At 42.4% G+C, this 20,835-nt stretch overlaps 2 protein-coding genes across 2 annotated transcripts in view; one reads left to right on the top strand and one right to left on the bottom strand.

The window, feature by feature from the left end:
- The window catches only part of LOC142698612 (uncharacterized), a 201,682-nt gene that overhangs the window by 146,572 nt on the left and 34,275 nt on the right, over window positions 1-20,835 (top strand). The gene's annotated exons all lie outside the window — the stretch shown is intronic.
- LOC142671793 (uncharacterized) lies at window positions 181-14,472 on the bottom strand. Its single transcript, XM_075847161.1, has 2 exons — window positions 14,359-14,472; window positions 181-6,094 (listed from the first exon to the last, which is right to left on the bottom strand). The coding sequence occupies exon 2, from the start codon at window positions 6,021-6,023 to the stop codon at window positions 5,367-5,369; it is 657 nt and encodes a 218-aa protein (XP_075703276.1). The 5' UTR covers window positions 6,024-6,094; window positions 14,359-14,472; the 3' UTR covers window positions 181-5,366.

Below are 20,835 nucleotides of genomic sequence, written 5' to 3'. Positions count from 1 at the left end.
CGCCGTACACGGCAGTCAATGGGACGGGAGCCGTTCGCAGTCCCTATGGGACTGTGGCTGCCGTATTCCATGTCTGTGTGTGTCGTTAATCGACACACACAGAAATGGAACAAAAAATGGCAGCCCCCATAGGGAAGAAAAAGTGTAAAAATAAGAAACAGTAAAACACAAACACACAAATGAAAATAAACGTTTTTATTAAAGCACTAACATCTTTAACATATAAAAAAATTATTTGTGATGACACTGTTCCTTTAACAAAACCCTACAGTTGGCACAATGCATAAAAGTAGGTAACGTTCTCCTGACATTCGCCAAACCCGGACAGAGAAACGTGATTAGTCACTCCACAAAAAAAGTTTCCACTACTCCAGACGCAGCATGCTTTAAACCACTCTATCAGATGCTTGGCATTATGCTTAGTGATGTAAGGCTTGCATGCAGACATGGAAACCCATGCCATTAAACTCATGGGGTACACTTTTTGTGCGGATGTTAATGCCAGAGGAGGTTTGGAACTCTTCAATTATTGGCTCAGCAGAGCGCTGGCGAACTTTATGCACTATGCGTCTCAGCACTCATCGACCCTGGTCTGTAACTTTACATTGGTCTGTGGTTTCTAAACGCTTCCACTTTGCAATAAAACTACTCACAGTTAGTCGTGGAATATCTAGGAGGGAAGAAATTTCACAAACTGACTTGTTGCAATGGTAACATAATATTACAGCACCACGCTCAAATTCAGTGAGTTTTGTTAGCACTCATTCTTTCACAAATGCTTGTAAAGGCGACTGCATGGCTAGGTGCTTGATTTTATACACCTGTGGCAAGGGGACTAAATTAAACACCTGAATTCAGTTATTTAGGCTGGGTTCACACGGTGTGTGAACCTAAGAGGAGTGTCCCAATACTTTTGTCCGTAAAATGTAGGTGTTACCTATCATTGTAATGCTGCCTGTAATGATAATGAGATGTCTGCTGAAAGGTGATCTCTACAGAACAGGAAGGGTCAGTCTATTATGGATGGTGGATTCTTTGATATATATATATACATACATATATATAATTATGTGTAACCTGTCAGTGTACTCCTGCCTGTGATGATACCGAGATGACTGCTGAGAAGTGATCTCTACAGAACATGAAGGATCAGTCTATTATAAATGATGGGTCCTATGTTATATTTATATAGGTGTTACCTGTGAGTGTAATCCTGCCTATGATGATAATGAGATGAGTGCAGAAAAGTGATCCATACAGAACAGGAATTTCAGTCTATTGTGAGGCTTAGGGGCCAGCGGATTTGTTGCAAATTTGACCTATTTCAATGTGGAAGGGTTGAAATCCAAGGTGAATCCGCAGCAGAAGACACATGTGGATTTTTTGGTGGATTCACAAAGTGCAAAATTTCTGTCCTGTGTGAACCCAGCCTCAATGTTTGATGACTGTCATGTTATGTAAATGTCTCTCACCTAAAGGGGTTCAAAGCAACTGGAAATGTCTAGTATTGTTGAGACATCCTATAAAGCTTTAAAACGTAGAAACGTTTCAGTACCTTTTTTTTTTGGACATGGAATCCTGTCCAGTTGTCTGCTGATTCCCAAAAGTCCCAGTGTGGTGGGCATTGCACACAAGGGGTACCGGCAGCATCCTCATTACATACATGCTCTAATATAGCGTTGTACCTACATGGTTGTACACCTAAAAGGTAAGCCCCACACCCACTGATTTTATTGTGAATGTGTTGAATGTACTCATCCTATGTAGCGCAGTTCTGTTAATTTTTTAGACCTTAATACTTTGTTTATTTTTCCCCTGGAACTGAATGAGAAGAGCCCTTTTTCTAATTCTTTGTGGCTTCAAGATATCTTTGGACAATTCTCTTTACATTTACAGTATGGAATTTCTATTTATTTTTTGCTTGTGGCTTTAGACAAAAATGTTTTTACATAATCTCTACATTCCTGTGCAAATATGAAACAGCCTGTGGGTCTGACAATACTATTCATGTCATCTGACACAAGAAAAGAATGTCCCCCTCTTCAGCCCATCTAAAAATATCAGAAAACATGGTTGTGGACTTCCTCAGCCGGAAACATCTAGATCTGCTGTCTTAAAGCAAGAGGTTTTTGTTTTTTAGGAACATGGATTTAGTATATGCCCATTGTATACACCATGATGCAGCAGCCGACTCATCAGGCAGGTTCAGGGGACACTTATTTTCCACATAGGTGCGTGTAACAGAGGTGGGACCTGCATCTACCAGACTTATGGCACATTCTGTGTTGGAATACTCCTTTATTTTGCTGTATTCCCACATTGCTGTTTCCCGCTTTTCTATCTACACTGATATATCCCAATTCAACAAACGCCGAGAACAACAACAACAAACATTCTGAGAATCAATCACTTTATTAAAAAATAAAATTCGATCAGCACAACGTTACACATAATGTTTAGTGTAAGATGATGGGAGATTATTGCGGGGCCGTGTCAGGATAGGAGCGGTAGTTCATGTAAAACCTGCTCTGTGGATGGCAACACAACTATAATGTTTTCTCATGTGTAAGGTAAAACCCTAATGTCGTTTTAGTCTTACTCACAATCATTATCTCATCGTTAAAAATTACACGTTTATGGAGCCTGCAGTATCTGTCTCCGACTACAGTCATGTAAGGTCACCTCATGTAATATATATATATATTTTACATATGTTAACATGTGTATCAATATTTAATCTTCATTCATAGAGTATTAAAAGATAAAAGGTGATAGAAAAAAATTCTAAATTAAATTTTCAATAATTTATTGAACAAAAAAAAACAAAACACCTCACAGATATGCCATCTTATTCTATGGCTGAAATACCTGGTTCTGCCCCTTTGGCAAAACCAGCCTCCAGCAGGCTTTTTTAAAAATTTTTTATAAGGTCTCATTCCCACGTCCGTATTTTGCATCAGTATTTGTAAGTCAAAACTGGAAACGGAACATAAGCATAGAAAAATATAATGGCAAGATTTACATGCCTTCCATGCTTTGGACCTATTCCTAGTTTTGTCTTACAAATACTGAATACAAAATATGCAAATGTGAATGAGGCTTTACGTTCTACTACTTTCATACATGGGACAATTTGTCTCCTACACTTCATGGGAAAAATGCACGACCAGTTTAACCCCCCCCGCCACAGCATTATAATGGGATTTAGAACTAGGCTTTCACTTGACCATTCAAGAACCCTCCATTTCTGTTTTTTTTGATCATTCCTTGGTGGGTTTACTGGTATTGCCTTGTTCCAAAGTCTACTTTTAGCTGAACTTAAAACTTTCTGACAGACGGTCTTACATTACACTCAAACTGCCGCTGCCAATGTAGAATTCATAGTGGATTCTAGGATGAGGAGCTGCCCAGGTCCTGTTGCAGTTTAGCAGTCCCAAACCATAACATTTCCTCCACCATGATCTCAAGTCATATACAGGTTTTTTTCCTGATGAAATGCGGTCTATAATTTATGCCACACATGTCTTCTGGTACTGGGGAAAAATAACCTTTTGATTCTTCTTTGATAGGTGTTCATGAGCAAACTATAGTCTTGATCTGATGTTTTTCTGGATAACTAAGGTTTTCTCTTGGCACACCTCCGTGTAGTTTTCCTTTTCACAGCAATTTTGCAATGGTACAGATCAAGAGTGGCAAAATCTGCTGTAGATCTTTAAAGAAATTCTGGGGTTCTCAGAAACTTCTCTCAGCATCTTGTGTTCTGCTCTCAGGCTGATCTTACTGAGACAGACTGGCCTGGACCAATTGACAGTTGTCTGAAATCTCCCCATGTAGATGGTTTTCTGGACATCTTTCCTTTCCTGAATCATAGACATTAATAACCTTTCTGAAGGCCTCAGAGCGCTCCGGATCTCGGCATGGTGATAATCACACATTTCACTAACAAGGGAAAACCAAACGTCAGAGGTTTAAATGAGACGCGTTCCTCCTCGATCCTCTCGGAGGCTGGAATCACACATGTAGCATTATTTTGCCAAAGCCAAGAGTGTATTAAAAAGAATTGGGAAATATAAATGAAGGACTTCTACTTATTTTCCGGCTGGATCCACTTCTGGCTTTGAGGTGCAGTTTTTCATGCATTTCTTTGACCCAAACTGCATGTGTGATTCCAGTTCACAAATAGCAGTTTTGTTTCAGGAATTGTCTGCGGCTGTTCCACTCATCTGAATGGTGATTTCAGAATCCACGTGAATGCTGCAGAAATAACCCCACTCAGAAATTTCTGAAACTAAAAATAATTTCATGCATCTGTTAACAAATCTGCCACAAGTGAATCTACCCTGAGGGTAAGAACAGGGAGAGCGGCGGCCGTTTCAACCCACATAGGTGATGAATTGACACACGATTTAGTCAGTAAATATTGTGAAATTACCAGAAAAATCCTGTGGGCATTCGTCACCGCATATGGCCGTGATTTCGGGGCCGTCGAGTCTAATGCTAGGTCTTTAAGTTAGTGATAAATACACTTATGACATTTCCTTCTATGAAAAAAAAGATTTGTGAATTTTTATTTTATTCAACTGCAAAGTTAATTTGTTAAGTGTTTTTTTTTTGTTCAATTCCATCACCTTCATCTTTTTATGCTGTTTTAATGAAAGCAAAAAATAAAAAAAGTCCATAATTTCCCTTACTATCACTGTGGATTCTCCTGCATTGTGGGGGAATTTATGAATACAGTAATATGAAGCAAGTTTCAAGGTGAGAATTCAGCATCTCTGCTTTGTAAGTAAGGCAGGGTTCACACCTGCGTTGGTGCGTTCGGATGTTCTGCTCCGTCAGAGGAGAACAAGGGAATGACGGAACCACAACGGATACCGCCGGTTGCTGACGGAACCCATTGACTTTAATGGGTTCTGTCGGCTTTCTGTTGGGATGTCCGTGATTTCGCCGGACAAATTAGCGAAGAATGCCGCGCTATTGTCTCTGGTATACTCCGGCAATACCTGCTGGATCTGCGACGAAAGCCCCTAACGTACTTTGACGCAGATGTGAACATAGCTTAAACAAGGCTCTTCTTTTCTTCCTTATATCCACAATATTTTTCCTTCATGGATCCCGGTCACAGTTGACCTCAGGTAAATATAATTTCGGTGTTCGGCTGATCCAGGCTAATTCCACCCAAAAAAAATAAACAATCTTATTGGCTGTTTAATGTCTGTGAATAATCTGATGTGTTTAAAATATATATTTTTTCTCTTATTGCATTTCCCACATTCTAAACGAGATTATGGTTTCTACTCCATGTGAATTCTCTGAGGAGTTCCAAAATGTAATTCCTCTGTAAAAAATCTTCCACATATAGAACATCAAAATGGTTTCTCATCTGTATGCTTACTCCGATGAGCCCTAAGTTTGCCTTTAGTAGTAAAACATTTCCCACATTCTGAACACGAATATAATTTCTCTCCTGTATGACTTCTCTTATGTACGATAAGACTTGATTTAGCTGTGAAACATTTCCCACATTCTGAACATAAATATGGCTTCTCTCCTGTGTGAATTCTCTCATGGGTAACAAGACCTGATTTATCTGTAAAACATTTCCCACATTCTGAACATGAATACGGCTTTTCTCCTGTGTGACTTCTCACATGTTTAACAAGATGTGATTTTCGTGCAAAACATTTCCCACATTCTGAACATGAATATGGCTTCTCTCCTGTGTGAATTCTCTCATGTGTAACAAGATTTGATTTTCGTGTAAAACATTTTCCACATTCTGAACATGAATACGGCTTCTCTCCTGTGTGAATTATTGTCTTTGTTAAAAGACCTGAGATTTTTGTGAACTTTTTACCACATTGAAACCTTTTACCCCCTTTCTGACCTGTACTTGTGGTAACAATCTGTGATTGCTCAGGAGAAGGTTCCTCATGATTAATGAAATTATATGATAGGTCTTTACTGTGAAGTCCTGGATGTACATTAAGGGTAATGAGGTTTCCTCTTGAAGACTGCTGCATGATATCTTCATCTTCTACTTTATAATTTAGCAATAACCTGAAGTTTCCCTCAGAGTTCTTACTTGGATTTTCTGTTAGGATTAAAAAAAACAAAAACTTGTGACTTTGTTTGAAAATAGAAAAGTTGACAAATGTATAACATTCATATTAGGCTGGAAACACACATGCAGTGTTTTGAGCCAAAGTCAGAAGTGGATCAAGCTGTAAGAAGTTTAAGCCAAGCCTTTTGAATCCACTCCTGGCTTCAGCTCAAAAACTATATGTGTGATTCCAGCCTTATAACGCTTTGTATAACACTTTAGGATAAATCCATAACAAAGTCCAGGATTCAGGTTTACATCCAGTCCTCCACTTTTATTACGTAAAGCTTGACTTGATAAAAAAAAATTCTCCAACAACAGAACCTTGTCTCACAATGAAGCCTGTTCTCTGCCAAAACATTTGGCCCTTTAAATACTAATAAGACATACAACATCTTAACCTAATAATGTTAGAGACAATCGAATATTGGCCTAAGTCTACATTTAACAAAATGTGTCATGATACAAAGCAGACATCTCGGGCTGAATTGACGGACATGATAATGAGGTCTGTATATCCTAATGGCTGCACTGTCACTGGATCTCAATTTTATAGAACATCTTTGGGATGCAGTGGAATAGACAGAGTGAAGTTAATAATCAGAATCTGTAATAAAGGTTTTCAGTACATTGTAATATCATTACGCTAAGAATTCAGGCTGCTCTAAGGGGAAAGGGGGTTCTATCAAGTACTAATAATAAACCAAAAAAATACCAACAGACAGAATATGATATCGGTAGTGCTCGAAACATCAACATTTAAACTGTCAAGCACTGTTGCTAGTTATGTGAGCGGCACTCTATCATATCCTAAGTATTGACCAAGATACACTTGGTGCGTCGATCAAAGTTTGACATGAGAAACTACCAAGGAAGAATGATCGACTTGAAGCACGTGAAAATACAGAAAATATAAATTTTTTATTGAATAAAGACATTGGACAAGTTAAAAGATGGAATGGAGGATAAGTCACACAATAAAAAAAGACGTCAGATCAATCATGAACCAGATATAGTTATTTGGTCAACGTGTTGAAAGCAATAAGCAAAATATTGTAGCAGCAAAAAGGTGAATGAGATCATACCAGACTAAAACACATATATGAATATATTTAGTAGGGTGGTGGCGATTTAGGTAAGTATGAAAAAATCATGTATAAGCAACGCCACCAATTACAACAATATGAAACAATGTTCAAATGTGCAAAAGCCGGTTTGAAATGAAATCAGAGAATTACAAGCAATGTTTTGTGCAAGCTGCTGAAAATGGCAAATGTTTGTTCAACATACCGGTGGACATTGTGATACGGAGATAGGACGTCTGCACCCGACGTGCGTTTCGGTAACTGCCTACCCCAGACGAAGGCTGATCGCATATATAATGCTTTGGTATACTTAGTATACCGAAGCATTATTGCCTGTCAGTGTAAAACTGACAGGCAATCTGTTAGGTCATGCCTCCGGCATCGCCTAACAGGCAGATGCTGAAGGCAGACCTGGGGGTCTTTGTTAGACCCCCCGCTGCCATGGAAACACGACGGCGATCACGATTTCTTTGTGGGGGCGCCGATGGGGTGACAGAGGGAGCTCCCTCCCTCTGTCAAACACATTAAATGCCGCTGCCACTATTGACAGCGGCATTTAATGGGTTAAACTGCTGGAATCGGAGCGTGCTTCGATTCCGGCAGTTGCAGCAGGAGCCAGGCTGTGTATAACAGCCGTACTCCTGCCGCTGATCGCGTGGGTACAGTGCTAGTACCCGCGCCATCACAGGACGGATATATCCATGCGCGAACTAGCAGCTGCAGAGGACGGATATATCCGTCCTTCAGCGTTAAGGGGTTAAACCCACTTTGAAAACTTCTTAAAGACCCTTAAAGCGTGCCTAATTTTTGGATGACTTCTCTGAATAATCTAACATATGTGTGTACAGGAGGAATAACACTATTTCTGGCCATTACATGACTTGTATCTGGCATTCTTTTAGCAGTTTTCCCTCTGCAGACTCTATCTTTAATTCTCAGTTTTCCCTGATGTAGTGTATGGAGCCTAACTGCTATCATGTCTGCTATACACTGCACACACAGAGCAGAGAATCATCCTGGTCCACTATCTCTCTGTAGCACACCCTTAGAAGCTCCATCAGTATGGAAAATATTATATAGCAGTAAGAAGGGGTGAAGCAGAAAATCCAGCACTGGGGTGACATATAACTCTTACCAGCAGCCCATGTCTTTTCTCATAACAACACAGGCAATTTTTTTGTAATTATTCTTCCCCTTTTGATTTGTCTCTTCCCCCTCCCCACTCCCTCTTAGTTTTTATCCCGCCCACCAGCTTTCTCTGCATGCGGTCACAGAATCACATGACGACACCTCAGCTAGCTAATGTAATCCCCATCAACCCTCTATATGTGTAATCCCCATCATCTCTGTATATATGTAATCCCCATAATCACTGTGGATACTATTGGGGCAGGCACTGAGGAATAACATGAATGCCAAGTAAATGGTGCTGGCATCAAGAAATAAGCAAAGAATGAATGGGACGGGAATTGAGGAGGCTGTGGACCAATAAGATGCCTGAAACTCCGGTATATGACAAAAGTCCAGCGAAATCTGAAAATATGCGCCGAGCCAAACAGACCGGAGGAGCAGAGGGATCTCCTCAACTCGTCGTTGAGATGGGGATAGGGGAGTATGTATTTTATTAGGCATTATTGGTGCTGTATGAGAATATTATACTGTGTGGCGGCAGCTGTGGGGGCATTATACTGTGTGAGGTTTGAGGCATCCTATTGGTCCACAGCCTGCTCAATGCCCGCCCCGTTCAATTCTTTGCTTATGCCCCAATGCCCACCACATTTTTTTCGTGTTCATGCTATTCCTCAGTGCTCGTGCACTGCCCGCCCCGAAAACTTTAGTGTCCCTGGAAAACCCCTTAAAATATAGAACTATAATGAGGATCTTTCTTCTCAGCTGTTATTATTAGGGGATTTGTAATGGTTGAAGCAAATAAATTACAAAGTACAAAGGCAATCACCAAAATGTATGTGTTTTTAATTTCAATTGACTCCTAAAATGATGCTCAACCGGTTAAGAACTACCCACTGTGTGTATATATTTATTAAGCTTGCTGCCCGAGGGAAAAGTGGTTTTACAACTTCTGTCTTCTCTGTACTCACGTACATATCGCTCAATCAGCGCTGTGTATAGAATACAGGTCGCTGCCTCTATTGGCCCCGGTGGTCATGTGACTGGTCACATGTTTGCCGAGATGATAGTAGGAGGAGGCTGCTTCTGGGTCTAACTGAACCCAGAATAGCCCTATCAGTGATAATAGTTACTATAAGGGTATGTTCACATAGGGCGGATATGCTGCGCAAAAGCACACAGTGTATTCGCCCTATGCGCCACAGGGAATTACGAACGAATAAGCGCACCAAATTGTGGTACAGTTTTTCGGCCAAAATGTCCGCTGCGGAAAACTGAAAAAAATCACAAAAAACTGATACCATGGCGAAGCATCTCTCTGACATCCCGCAGCTCTGGGATAAAGTTTCATTTTCCGCAACGAAATCCGCAATTTTTACGCTACGTGTGAACTCACCCTAAAATGTCTGATCTTCCAGTCTGTGCAGCGCCAGTTACAGAGGAAATGTAGAGTGTAATAAAAGTTTAATGAAATAATAAAGTTCCCCAATTGTCTTTTCTGATGGAAAGGCCATAAAAATAAAAAGTTAAAAGACAAAAATAAAAATTACACATAAACCCATGTATGTGACTAGATTTAAAGGTAGGTATGGAGCGAGCTCACGGGATGAGCGCGCTCCATACTTAGCGGGTGTCGGTTGTGGAATACTCACTTTGATTACACCCGTATTACCCCTTAGATGCCGCGCTCAATTGTGACCTGCCTAGAAATCTCAGTAAATTGCAGTAAAAACGCATACGTATTTTTGAATACATTTATTTATTTATTTTTAGTGCGGTTTCAACTGCAATGTCTTTATACACCCCAAGACTACAAAGATATTTAAAGGCCTTGTTTTTGTGTGATTCGCTGCATGTGTCGGCTGCATATTACAGCCAGGGGCGTAACTAGAAAAGACTGGGCCCCATAGCAAACTTTTGACTGGGGCCCCCCCTCCGCTGGGTATCACACAACCCCCCCCCCTTGTAGATAGTGCCTCCCTATAGATTCGATACACACAAAGGGGAGAACCCCTATAGTTGGTGGGCGTATTGGTTAAATTGAAAAAGATTTATTGCCTGCCGGCAACAGAAGCCCTGTTTTCCAACTAACAATTAGAAAATAACAAAGTATTTATTGAATTTATGCAAAGAAAAGACAGACTACATATAATTTAAAAATTAAAGTCCATTGCTGACTGCAATCAGCTTAGTGCAAGGTACAGAAAGCCTGGAGCTAGCGGCTGCAGCACGCAGCACCGGACCCAACGTTCGATTCTAAGAGTCAGCAGGACACGTGTTTAAAATTCAGGGGGGCTTCTTGTCTGAATTTTAAACACGTGTCCTGCTGACTCTTAGAATCGAACGTTGGGTCTGGTGCTGCGTGCTGCAGCCGCTAGCTCCAGGCTTTCTGTACCTTGCACTAAGCTGATTGCAGTCAGCAATGGACTTTAATTTTTAAATTATATGTAGTCTGTCTTTTCTTTGCATAAATTCAATAAATACTTTGTTATTTTCTAATTGTTAGTTGGAAAACAGGGCTTCTGTTGCCGGCAGGCAATAAATCTTTTTCAATTTTCCCTATAGATTCCACTACACAGCGCCTCTCTATAGATAGCACCATACACAGCCCCCTGTAGATAATGTCTTACAGCCCCCATCCCCCCTGTAGATAACGGCATACAACCCCTGTAGATTACGCCATACAGACCCCCCTGTAGATAACGCCATAGAGTCCCCCTGTAGATAACGCCATACAGCCCCCCTGTAGATAACGCCATACAGACCCCCCTGTAGATAACGCCATACAGAACCCACCTGTAGATAACGCCATACAGAGTCCCCCCTGTAGATAACGCCATACAGACCCCCACTGTAGATAACGCCATACAGCCCCCCTGTAGATAACGCCTAACAGAACCCCCGTGTAGAGAACGCCATACAGACCCCCCCGTAGATAACACCATACAGAACCCCCCCTGTAGATAACGCCATACAGCCCCCCTGTATATAACGCCATACAGACCCCCCTGTAGATAACGCCATACAGACCCCCCTGTAGATAACGCCATACAGAGTCCCCCCTGTAGATAACGCCATACAGACCCCCGCTGTAGATAACGCCATACAGCCCCCCTGTAGATAACGCCTAACAGAACCCCCCTGTAGAGAACGCCATACAGACCCCCCCGTAGATAACACCATACAGAACCCTCCCTGTAGATAACGCCATACAGACTCCCCCTGTAGATAATGCCATACAGACCCCCCCTGTAGATACCATACAGAACCCCCTATAGATAACGCCATATAGACCCCCACTGTAGATAACGCCATATAGCCCCCCCCCCCAAAAAAAAAAAACGGCCTATAGTTTGTCCTATAAAAGAGATGTATCCCCAATCTACAGGATAGGGGATACATGTGTGATCGCTGGCAGCGATAAGGAGAACGGGGGACCGAAACTCCCTCCAAGACAAACATTGGACTTCCGGAGTCTGCACAGTTCAATAAAAATGAAAGGTGCGCTGGTCACGCATGCGCACAAGCGCGACCAGTGCACAGTTCATTTCTATGGAGCTGCAGACAGACCCTGGAAGTCCGAGGTCTGTCATGGAGAACTTCGGGGGACTTTCGGTCCCCCGTTCTCCTTATCGCTGGGCGTCCCAGCAATCACACATGTATCCCCTCTCCTGTGGATAGGGGATGCATGTCTTTTGTAGGAACAACCCCTTCAGTGGCGTCGCGCTGTAACAGCCATAGCGGCTGCTAGCGGAGCCTCCGGCCATGTTGGGGCCCGTGCCGGCGGGTGGCACGGGCCCCCTCATGCTGCGGGCCCCGTATCAGCCGCTACGGCTGCTATAGCGGTAGTTACGCCACTGATTACAGCCCACACCGAGCATAGCCCTATTGCAACGAGTGGGATCGGAGAGGAGTCACTTCGCCCCTTCACCCTCGATGCCGATGGTTGTCGTGGCAGCCTAGGGGTCTAATGACGTCTGCCATCTTTCTGTTCTTTGGCAGGGCTCAAATAGTAGGCGGCAAAAAACACAGTATACTGCAATACATATTACAGTATATTCTGCAAACGATAGGCAAATCCCCTAGGGAGACTACTAAAAAGAAGTAAAACACAGCGAATGAAGGTCTTTAAAATACTCAGATTTTTTTTTATTTTTTTTAAAGTAGTAAAATATATAACCAAAAAAAAAAAAAAGATATATATTTATTATCACCGTAATCGTATTGACCCGCAGACTAAAGATAACATGTTTTTACCGAATGGTGAACACCATAAAAAAAATATATCAATTTTTTCCCCACATTTCAGCCCACAAAGACATTTTTTCCAGTAAATTATTTGTTACAATAAATGGTGCCGTAAAAACAACAAATCGCCCCACAATATCAAGCCCTCATACGCCTGTATCGGCAGAAAACGAAAAAAGTTATGGCCGGGTGAGGAGGAAAAACCTAAAATAAAAAACTGAAAAATGGCTGAGGCAGAAAGAGGTTAAGACATTTCGAAGACATAACCGGCATTATTACATGGGGCCTTTAACCTCTTAATGACCAGCTATTTTTTTTTCATTTTTGCCTCGTATTGTCGTAGGTGTAGGAGGCCTTATTTTATGCGGCAGAGTTTTTAATTATTTTTTTTGCTCGTTTTCGGGGTTGAAAAGAATTCTTTGTTTTGTTTATTTTTTTTATCCCGTTCACGTTTCACGCTAAAAAAATCTGTACTTTATTTTTGACATAAATTATTAGAATACTCCTGTATACTAAGGGTATGTGCACACGATAACTGCATTTACGTCTGAAATTACGGAGCTGTTTTCAGGAGAAAACAGCTCCGTAATTTCAGACGTAATTGCATGTACTGACGTTTTGCGAGGCGTCTATTACGGACGTAATTTGGAGCTGTTCTTCATTGGAATCAATGAAAAATGGCTCCAATTACGTCCCAAGAAGTGTCCTGCACTTCTTTGACGAGGCTGTTATTTTACTCGCCATCTTTTGACAGTGACGCGTAAAATGACAGGTCGTCGGCACAGTACATCGGCAAACCCATTGAAATGAATGGGCAGATGTTTGCTGACATATTGGAGCCGTGTTTTCAGGCGTAAATCGAGGCGTAAAACGCCTCGTTTACGCCTGAAAATAGGTAGTGTGAACCCAGCCTAATACATAATACTGTGTCACTATGACATCACACATAACAGCACATAACAGCAGGCATACTGAACAGACAGCCCAGAGGGTTCCCCAGTCTCTGATAGTATCACTGATCAGAGACTGGGGAATCCCCCATAATATACAGGGAACTCCATCATTCCTTTATATAGCAGCCCACCATCATCCTTGTATATAACCCCCATCAACCCTGTATATAATCCTCATCATCTGTGTATATACCACTGGGGCGAGCACTAGCGTGTGGGCATTGAGGCTAAAAAAAAAGTAAAAGACACCTCGGACCAATAGGATGCCTGAAACTCCGGTATATGACAGAAGTTCAGCGAAATCTGAAAATATGCGCCGAGTCACACAGTCAGGAGGAGCAGAGGAATCTCCTCCACTCGCCATTGGTTAGGGGAGTATTTTATTATTATTTTTATTAGGCACTATTGGTGCTGTATGAGAATATTATAGTGCGTGGGGGCAGCTATGGGGGCATTATACTGTGTGAGGGGCAGTGTCGGAGGATATTATATACAACAGTCTAAGGGGATCTATATCCAATGGCGTGGCATGCAAAAGGGGGTGTGGCCTAAAAATTGTTCATTAACTGTAATCGAGGTTACGTGTTCAATTAATCGTGATTTTGATTTAAATCATAAATCGCCCAGCCCTAGCTGGTGCCCCCCAAAATCTGATACTAAGCCTAGTGTATGACCGGATTCATAGATCACCTTGTAGAGAACTTCTATGTGCAGTCACAGCTCCCTCAGCTCCTGCACTATGTATAACACATTGTCTGACGTGTTACTGTAATGTAGAACTAAGGAGGAACCTCACCTTAACAAACCTCCCAATTCACTTTCTAAATTCATTATTACTTACCTGTGGTAACCCCTCCTGGAATTTCCTCCTCCTCTTCACTATTACACGGTTGATCGCCCCTCACCCGCTCTTCTTCTGCTTCATCCTCCGCTTTAATATTAGTCAGATCTTCCCCCTGATTTCACATATGTAACAATTCAGTACAATACAGCAGAAAGTGTGAATAATCTAACAGATCTACATAAGAAACCACCAAAATCTATGACCACAGGACCAAAAATCTCCACACCCCCCTATATAGATCTGGTAAAGGACTCAGCTTCATCTACCTGATGATTCTCTGGGACATTGTGATTTTCCTCTGGACAGTCCTGGGAATACAGAGGACTGGGACATCTCTCTGGTGGATTTCTCCTACTGGATCCATCTGTAGGAAACACACAGTGACTGAATACATGACTACTGTATATCTGTCTATATATCAGACACTTCTCTCTACACTTCTATGTTTACTGATCAGAGCTGAAATTACAATGTTGAGGTCCTCACTACCAGTGTCGGGGTCCCTGTACCTTGAAAGCCGCAGGCTGAAAGTTGCCTACCAGAGTAGATGGTGGGGTGCCAACGGCTCCCTGCTCTGCCTTAGTATTCAATTGTTTCTGGGAGCTGAGGAAAAACAAGTCTGATCCATGGAGGCCGCACCTCACAACTTACAGGACTTGGAGGATCTTCTGCTAAGGTCATGGGGCCAGATACCACAAAACACCTTCAGAGGTCTTGTGGAGTCCATGCCTCGATGGGTCAGAGCGGTTTTGCCGGTGCCTACACAATATTAGGCAGGTGGTTTTAATGTTATAGCTGATTAGTGTAGATCTTAGTTTTGTGAACTACTAGTCTAAAGCCGGCCATACACTCTAGATAGTGGTCAGGTGAACCATCGTTCCTCCCCTCCTCCATATACATGAACGCTCGGTCGGGTGTGTATGTGTTTTTAATAGGGAGAAAGTCACCACCAGACTCCTCTGATAGTGACTTATCTATTAACAAAAGGATCCGGCATGTTGAAATTCCACAGCCCGATCCATCTCTCTCTCGAAATCTTCCGTCCGGGGGGGTGGTCGTCACATACATTAGTAAATCAGCAGGCCCGGCCGACGTACACCTAATGTCTACGACCAGCCTAGCACACTGGCGGAGATTGATGTCTGGCAGTAACATACACCCGGTACGACTTCCCATCCTCCACACTACACATGAGCGGCATGTCACAGAATATGATTTTCCCACCCCACAAATGTGCCCAGATGTGTAAAGTAATGGCCCAACATCACAGATTTACAACAGCTTCCAAATTACATCGCTATTGGTCACAGGTAATATTGTATTAAATTGACTTTACGCCTTTGGCCTGATCAAGATCTTACCCCAATTCTCTTAGGGGACTCTATTGAAATTGATAAAGTATATCATAAAGTTCTCCAACTGCTTTTTTTAGCACGTTTGGAGATCCTGAAAAGATGGATTTCATTCAGATCTCCCCACCTTCGTGAATGAAAAGGGCAAGTCCATAAGATTCTGCTGTATGAAAAATCATATTACTTTGGTAAATTTATGAGAGATAAACTTTATAGTAAATGGAAACCTTAGTTTATTAACTTAAATGATGAAGAAAAAAAAACTATGCTCTGAGCTTCGAATAAAGGTCTTTCTTTTATTTTTTTATTATACACTACCGTTCAAAAGTTTAGGGTCATTTAGAAATGTCCTTATTTTTGAAAGCAAAGCACAGTTTTTTCCAATGAAGATAACATTAAATTAATCAGAAATACACTCTATACATTGTTAATGTGCTAAATGACTATTCTAGCTGCAAACGTCTGGTTTTTAATGCAATATCTACATAGGTGTATAGAGGCCCATTTCCAGCAACCATCACTCCAGTGTTCTAATGGTACATTGTGTTTGCTAACTGTGTTAGAAGGCTAATGGATGATTAGAAACCCCTTGAAAACCCTTGTGCAATTACGTTAGCACCGCTGTAAACAGTTTTGCTGTTTAGAGGAGCTACAAAAATGATCTTCCTTTGAGCTAGTTGAGAATCTGGAGCATTACATTTGTGAGTTCGATTAAACTCTCCAAATGGCTAGAAAAAGAGAGCTTTCATGTGAAACTCGACAGTCTATTCTTGTTCTGAGAAATGAAGGCTATTCCATGCGAAAAATTGCCAAGAAACTGAAGATTTCCTACAATGGTGTGTACTACTCCCTTCAGAGGACAGCACACACAGGCTCTAACCAGAGTAGAAAGAGAAGTGGGAGGCCCCGCTGCACAACTGAGCAACAAGACAAGTACATTAGAGTCTCTAGTTTGAGAAATAGACGCCTCACAGGTCCTCAACTGGCAGCTTCATTAAATAGTACCCGCAAAACGCCAATGTCAACGTCTACAGTGAAGAGGCGACTCCGGGATGCTGGCCTTCAGGGCAGAGTGGCAAAGAAAAAGCCATATCTGAGACTGGCTAATAAAAGGAAAAGATTAATATGGGCAAAAGCACACCGACATTGGACAGAGGAAGATTGGAAAAAAGTGTTATGGACAGACTAATCGAAGTTTGAGGTGTTTGGATCACACAGAAGAACATTTGTGAGACGCAGAACAACTGAAAAGATGCTGGAAGAGTGCCTGACGCCATCTGTCAAGCATGGTGGAGGTAGTGATGGTCTGGGGTTGCTTTGGTGCTGGTAATGTGGGAGATTTGTACAAGGTAAAAGGGATTTTGAATAAGGAAGGCTATCACTCCATTTTGCAACACCATGCCATACCCTGTGGACAGTGCTTGATTGGAGCCAATTTCATCCTACAACAGGACAATGACCCAAAGCACGCCTCCAAATGATGCAAGAACTATTTAGGGAAGAAGCCGGCAGCTGGTATTCTATCTGTAATGGAGTGGCCAGCGCAGTCACCAGATCTCAACCCCATAGAGCTGTTGTGGGAGCAGCTTGACCGTATGGTACATAAGAAGTGCCCATCAAGCCAATCCATCTTGTGGGAGGGGCTTCTGGAAGCATGGGGTGAAATTGTTCCCGATTACCTCAGCAAATTAACAGCTAGAATGCCAAAGGTCTGCAATGCTGTAATTGCTGCAAACGGAGCGACGAAAGCAAAGTCTGAAGGAGAAAATTATTATTTGAAATAAAAATCATTATTTCTAACCTTGTTAATGTCTTGACTATATTTTCTAGTCATTTTGCAACTCATTTGATAAATATAAGTGTGAGTTTTCATGGAAAACACAAAATTGTCTGGGGGACCCCAAACTTTTGAACGGTAGTGTACATATTTAAATTTTTTTTCTATTTCTTTTTTATTTTAAACTCCACTTATATGGGGGCGGGGGGTTTGGGGTATTTTATATGTCTGATTTGATATGTAATATCTTTTCTTGTATTATAAGACAAAAAAACTTAATAAACAAAATGATTTAAAAAAACAACAAATTTCCAGCAGCTATATCTCAATGTCTGTGATTTTAACCCCTTCCAGCATCGCTCCTTACATGTTCTACACGGACAGGAGATTAAGCAAGGAACGTTTGTTCGGAGCTCAGGCATCGGCCCCCAAGGAACGTCTGTCACACCCTCAGATTTTATGAGCAGGATCACAAAGAAAAAGCTGTCAATCATTCTGTGTGGGCGGGGGAAGAAGGACTCACAGGCTTTCTCTAGGAGTCCTGGCAGTATTCAGAAGGGAACCTGTCAGTAGGTTTGCCGCCACTGAACCCCCAGCATGTTGTTATGTAGCTGGAGTTTATTGTTCCAAACCTGCCCACGTCAATACCCTCTGTTTCAGCAAAAGTAAAAGAACTTACAAGTTACTGAGAGGAGTCCAGGAGAGAAGTCCGACGGGAATGAGAGCCGAGGACGGTACAGCTCGCTTTACTGCGCTCGTACAGTGTACTGCTCTGGGCTTCATTTGTACCAAAGGACACTCTTTTATAATCTGTCTGGTGAATGGAGCGCTCTGGATTTATTGGACGTATACAGGAAACGTATAACGTGATGTGAAAAGAGCTGAAATTGTGGAGCTCCTACATTACACGTCATTGTACACACGTGTATATACTGCACATGATGGTATTAAGACTTCAACATGGCCGCCAGTCCAGCCTGTGCCCACAGTAATGCCAATATAAATATATATCGGTCTCTTACCATGTGATGTGCGCGGCCGGTAGTCCTCCATCATGACCTCCTCGTACAGATCCTTGTGTCCTTCTAGATACTCCCACTCCTCCATGGAGAAATAGACAGTGACATCCTGACACCTTATAGGAACCTGACACACACAATGATAGTCATTACCCAGACACCTCCAGTGCTGTTACTGTAGAATTTCCCAGCATTCCCAGCAGTGTCACCTCTCCAGTCAGCAGCTCAGTCATCTTGTAGATCAGTTCTAAGATCTTCTTCTCATGTATCCGGGAGTGAGGGGGAGGTTCTGTGATGGGGCACTGACTACTGCTCCATCCTCCTGACTCATGGATGATGGGAGTCGTACAGTCACCCGATGTCTTCTTCACTATTGTGTACTCCTGTGTATGGAGAGAGACACTTAGAGAACTGAACACAGTATTCCCCCCGCAGTAGAGAGAGGGAGATTGTGACCCCGCTGTATAGACCTCTAGTGACCCCACATCTGTAATACTGGAGACCTCACCTACAAAAAGACATTAAGAAAATAGAACGAGGCCAAAACTAAAAAGGAAATAATATTGGGGGGACTAGATGGACCATGTGCTCTCCTCCTGCCGTCATCTATGTTTCTATATAGATGTCATCCTGATCCTCCTGGTTCCTGATCATTCTCATTGCTCTACAACATTACTATTGCTGCATTGGTGACATGACACATAACTGACCATATTGGTGGCTGATCTTCAGCTTCTTGACGTCACTTGGAAGGTCTGGACGTTGTTATACAGGACACTGGATTCTTCCTATTATTTCCTATTATGTATTGTCCCTTCCCTATGTGTGACTTGTTCTATAATGTAGAAAAGTTTACCTCTCCGCTCAACAGGTAGATGATCTCCAAGGTGAAGTCTAATATTCTTCTACTCATCTCATTCCTGTCCTTGTCCATCCTTGGTGGGTCATTCAGGAGAAGGAACGTTGTGGAGGAGAAGATGAGAAAACTGGAGGAGCTGGGGGATCTAGTACTGCAGACGTCTTTATGAAGAAAGGAGAAGATGGAGATCATACAGGGGACAACATCATGTGTGACATACAGAACCTCACTTATTCATCATTGAGAGAAACATCTTCTCAGAGCCGTCACCACATGGAATAAGGGGGTATTCCCAACACGGACATTTCTCCCCAGGATATGCCAGAAATGTCTGATAGATGCGGCTCCACCTCTGGCCGTGCTCGGCTGTTTCTGGACCTCCTATACAATGAATGGAGAGATTCATGCACATGTGTGGTCACCTCTCCATTCATTCTCCACCTGGATGTAGTCATCACCTCACCAGGCGGGTCGGGGAACCCCCGTTCTCCACATAGAGGTGGGACCCCCATATATCAGACATTTATGGCATATCTCTCAGGTGAGAAGAGTAAAATAAAGACATTCCCTACCAGACAATGAAGACCTGACTCCTGACAACCTGACACATGGCGGATACTGGGAAGACATTGCTGACATCTCACAAGACGTGGTGCACACGAGGTGAGGTGACCATATATATAGGGAACATGCAGTGTGATCTCTTTTCATCATATTATAGCGCAGGTGGAGCGGAGCAGAGTGATACATTGTTTTGTGGAATAAGATTCAGTATAAACTTGTATTTTACTAATTTAACCCCTTCCTGCACAGGACATTTACCGCTCAGGACTTGTTCACATGACATAGGGAAGACCGGACACCTGCTGCAAAGGCCGGAGACCTGAGAGAACTGCGATTACGGCCATTTAACCCTTTCGATGCTGCGGTCAATAGTGACTGAGGCATCTATGTGCTTGGGAAGGGGCTCCTCTGTAAGACCATCCTCATCTCGAGATTGTGGAGTAATGATAAGTTGTCAATTTCAATTGCGTAGAGAAAAAAAAAACCTTCACCTTAGGCCCCATGCACACGAACGTAAAAACGCCCGTAATCACGGGCCCATAGACTTCTATTGGCCACGGGTACCTCCCCGTATGCTTACGGGAAAGTGCCCGGGCCGTTGAAAAATATAGAACATGTCCTATTTTAGGCCGTAATTACGGCACGGCAGCCCATAGAAGTCTATGGGGCTTCCATAATTACGGGAGCGTTGCTAGGCGACGTCAGGGGATAGTCACTGTCCAGGGTGCTGAAAGAGTTAACTGATCGACATTAACTCTTTCAGCACCCGGGACAGTGACTACCGCTGGAGTTAATAGTATTAAAAGTTAACTTACCCAGAACTCCCTGCTTCTTCCTCCAGTCCGGCCTACCGGGATGACGTTTAAGCCCATGTGACCGCTGCAGCCAATCACAGGCCAATCA

Source organism: Rhinoderma darwinii, chromosome 1 (genome assembly GCF_050947455.1).
Source record: "Rhinoderma darwinii isolate aRhiDar2 chromosome 1, aRhiDar2.hap1, whole genome shotgun sequence".
NCBI lineage: Eukaryota > Metazoa > Chordata > Amphibia > Anura > Rhinodermatidae > Rhinoderma > Rhinoderma darwinii.
The sequence above is the reverse complement of the archived record's forward strand: the minus strand, read 5'-3'. Positions and strand labels throughout refer to the sequence as shown.

What these genes read in the sequence shown, in the direction of transcription:
- LOC142671793 (XM_075847161.1), bottom strand. Translation starts at nt 6,023, where the DNA reads ATGCAGCAGTCTTCAAGAGGAAACCTCATTACCCTTAATGTACATCCA.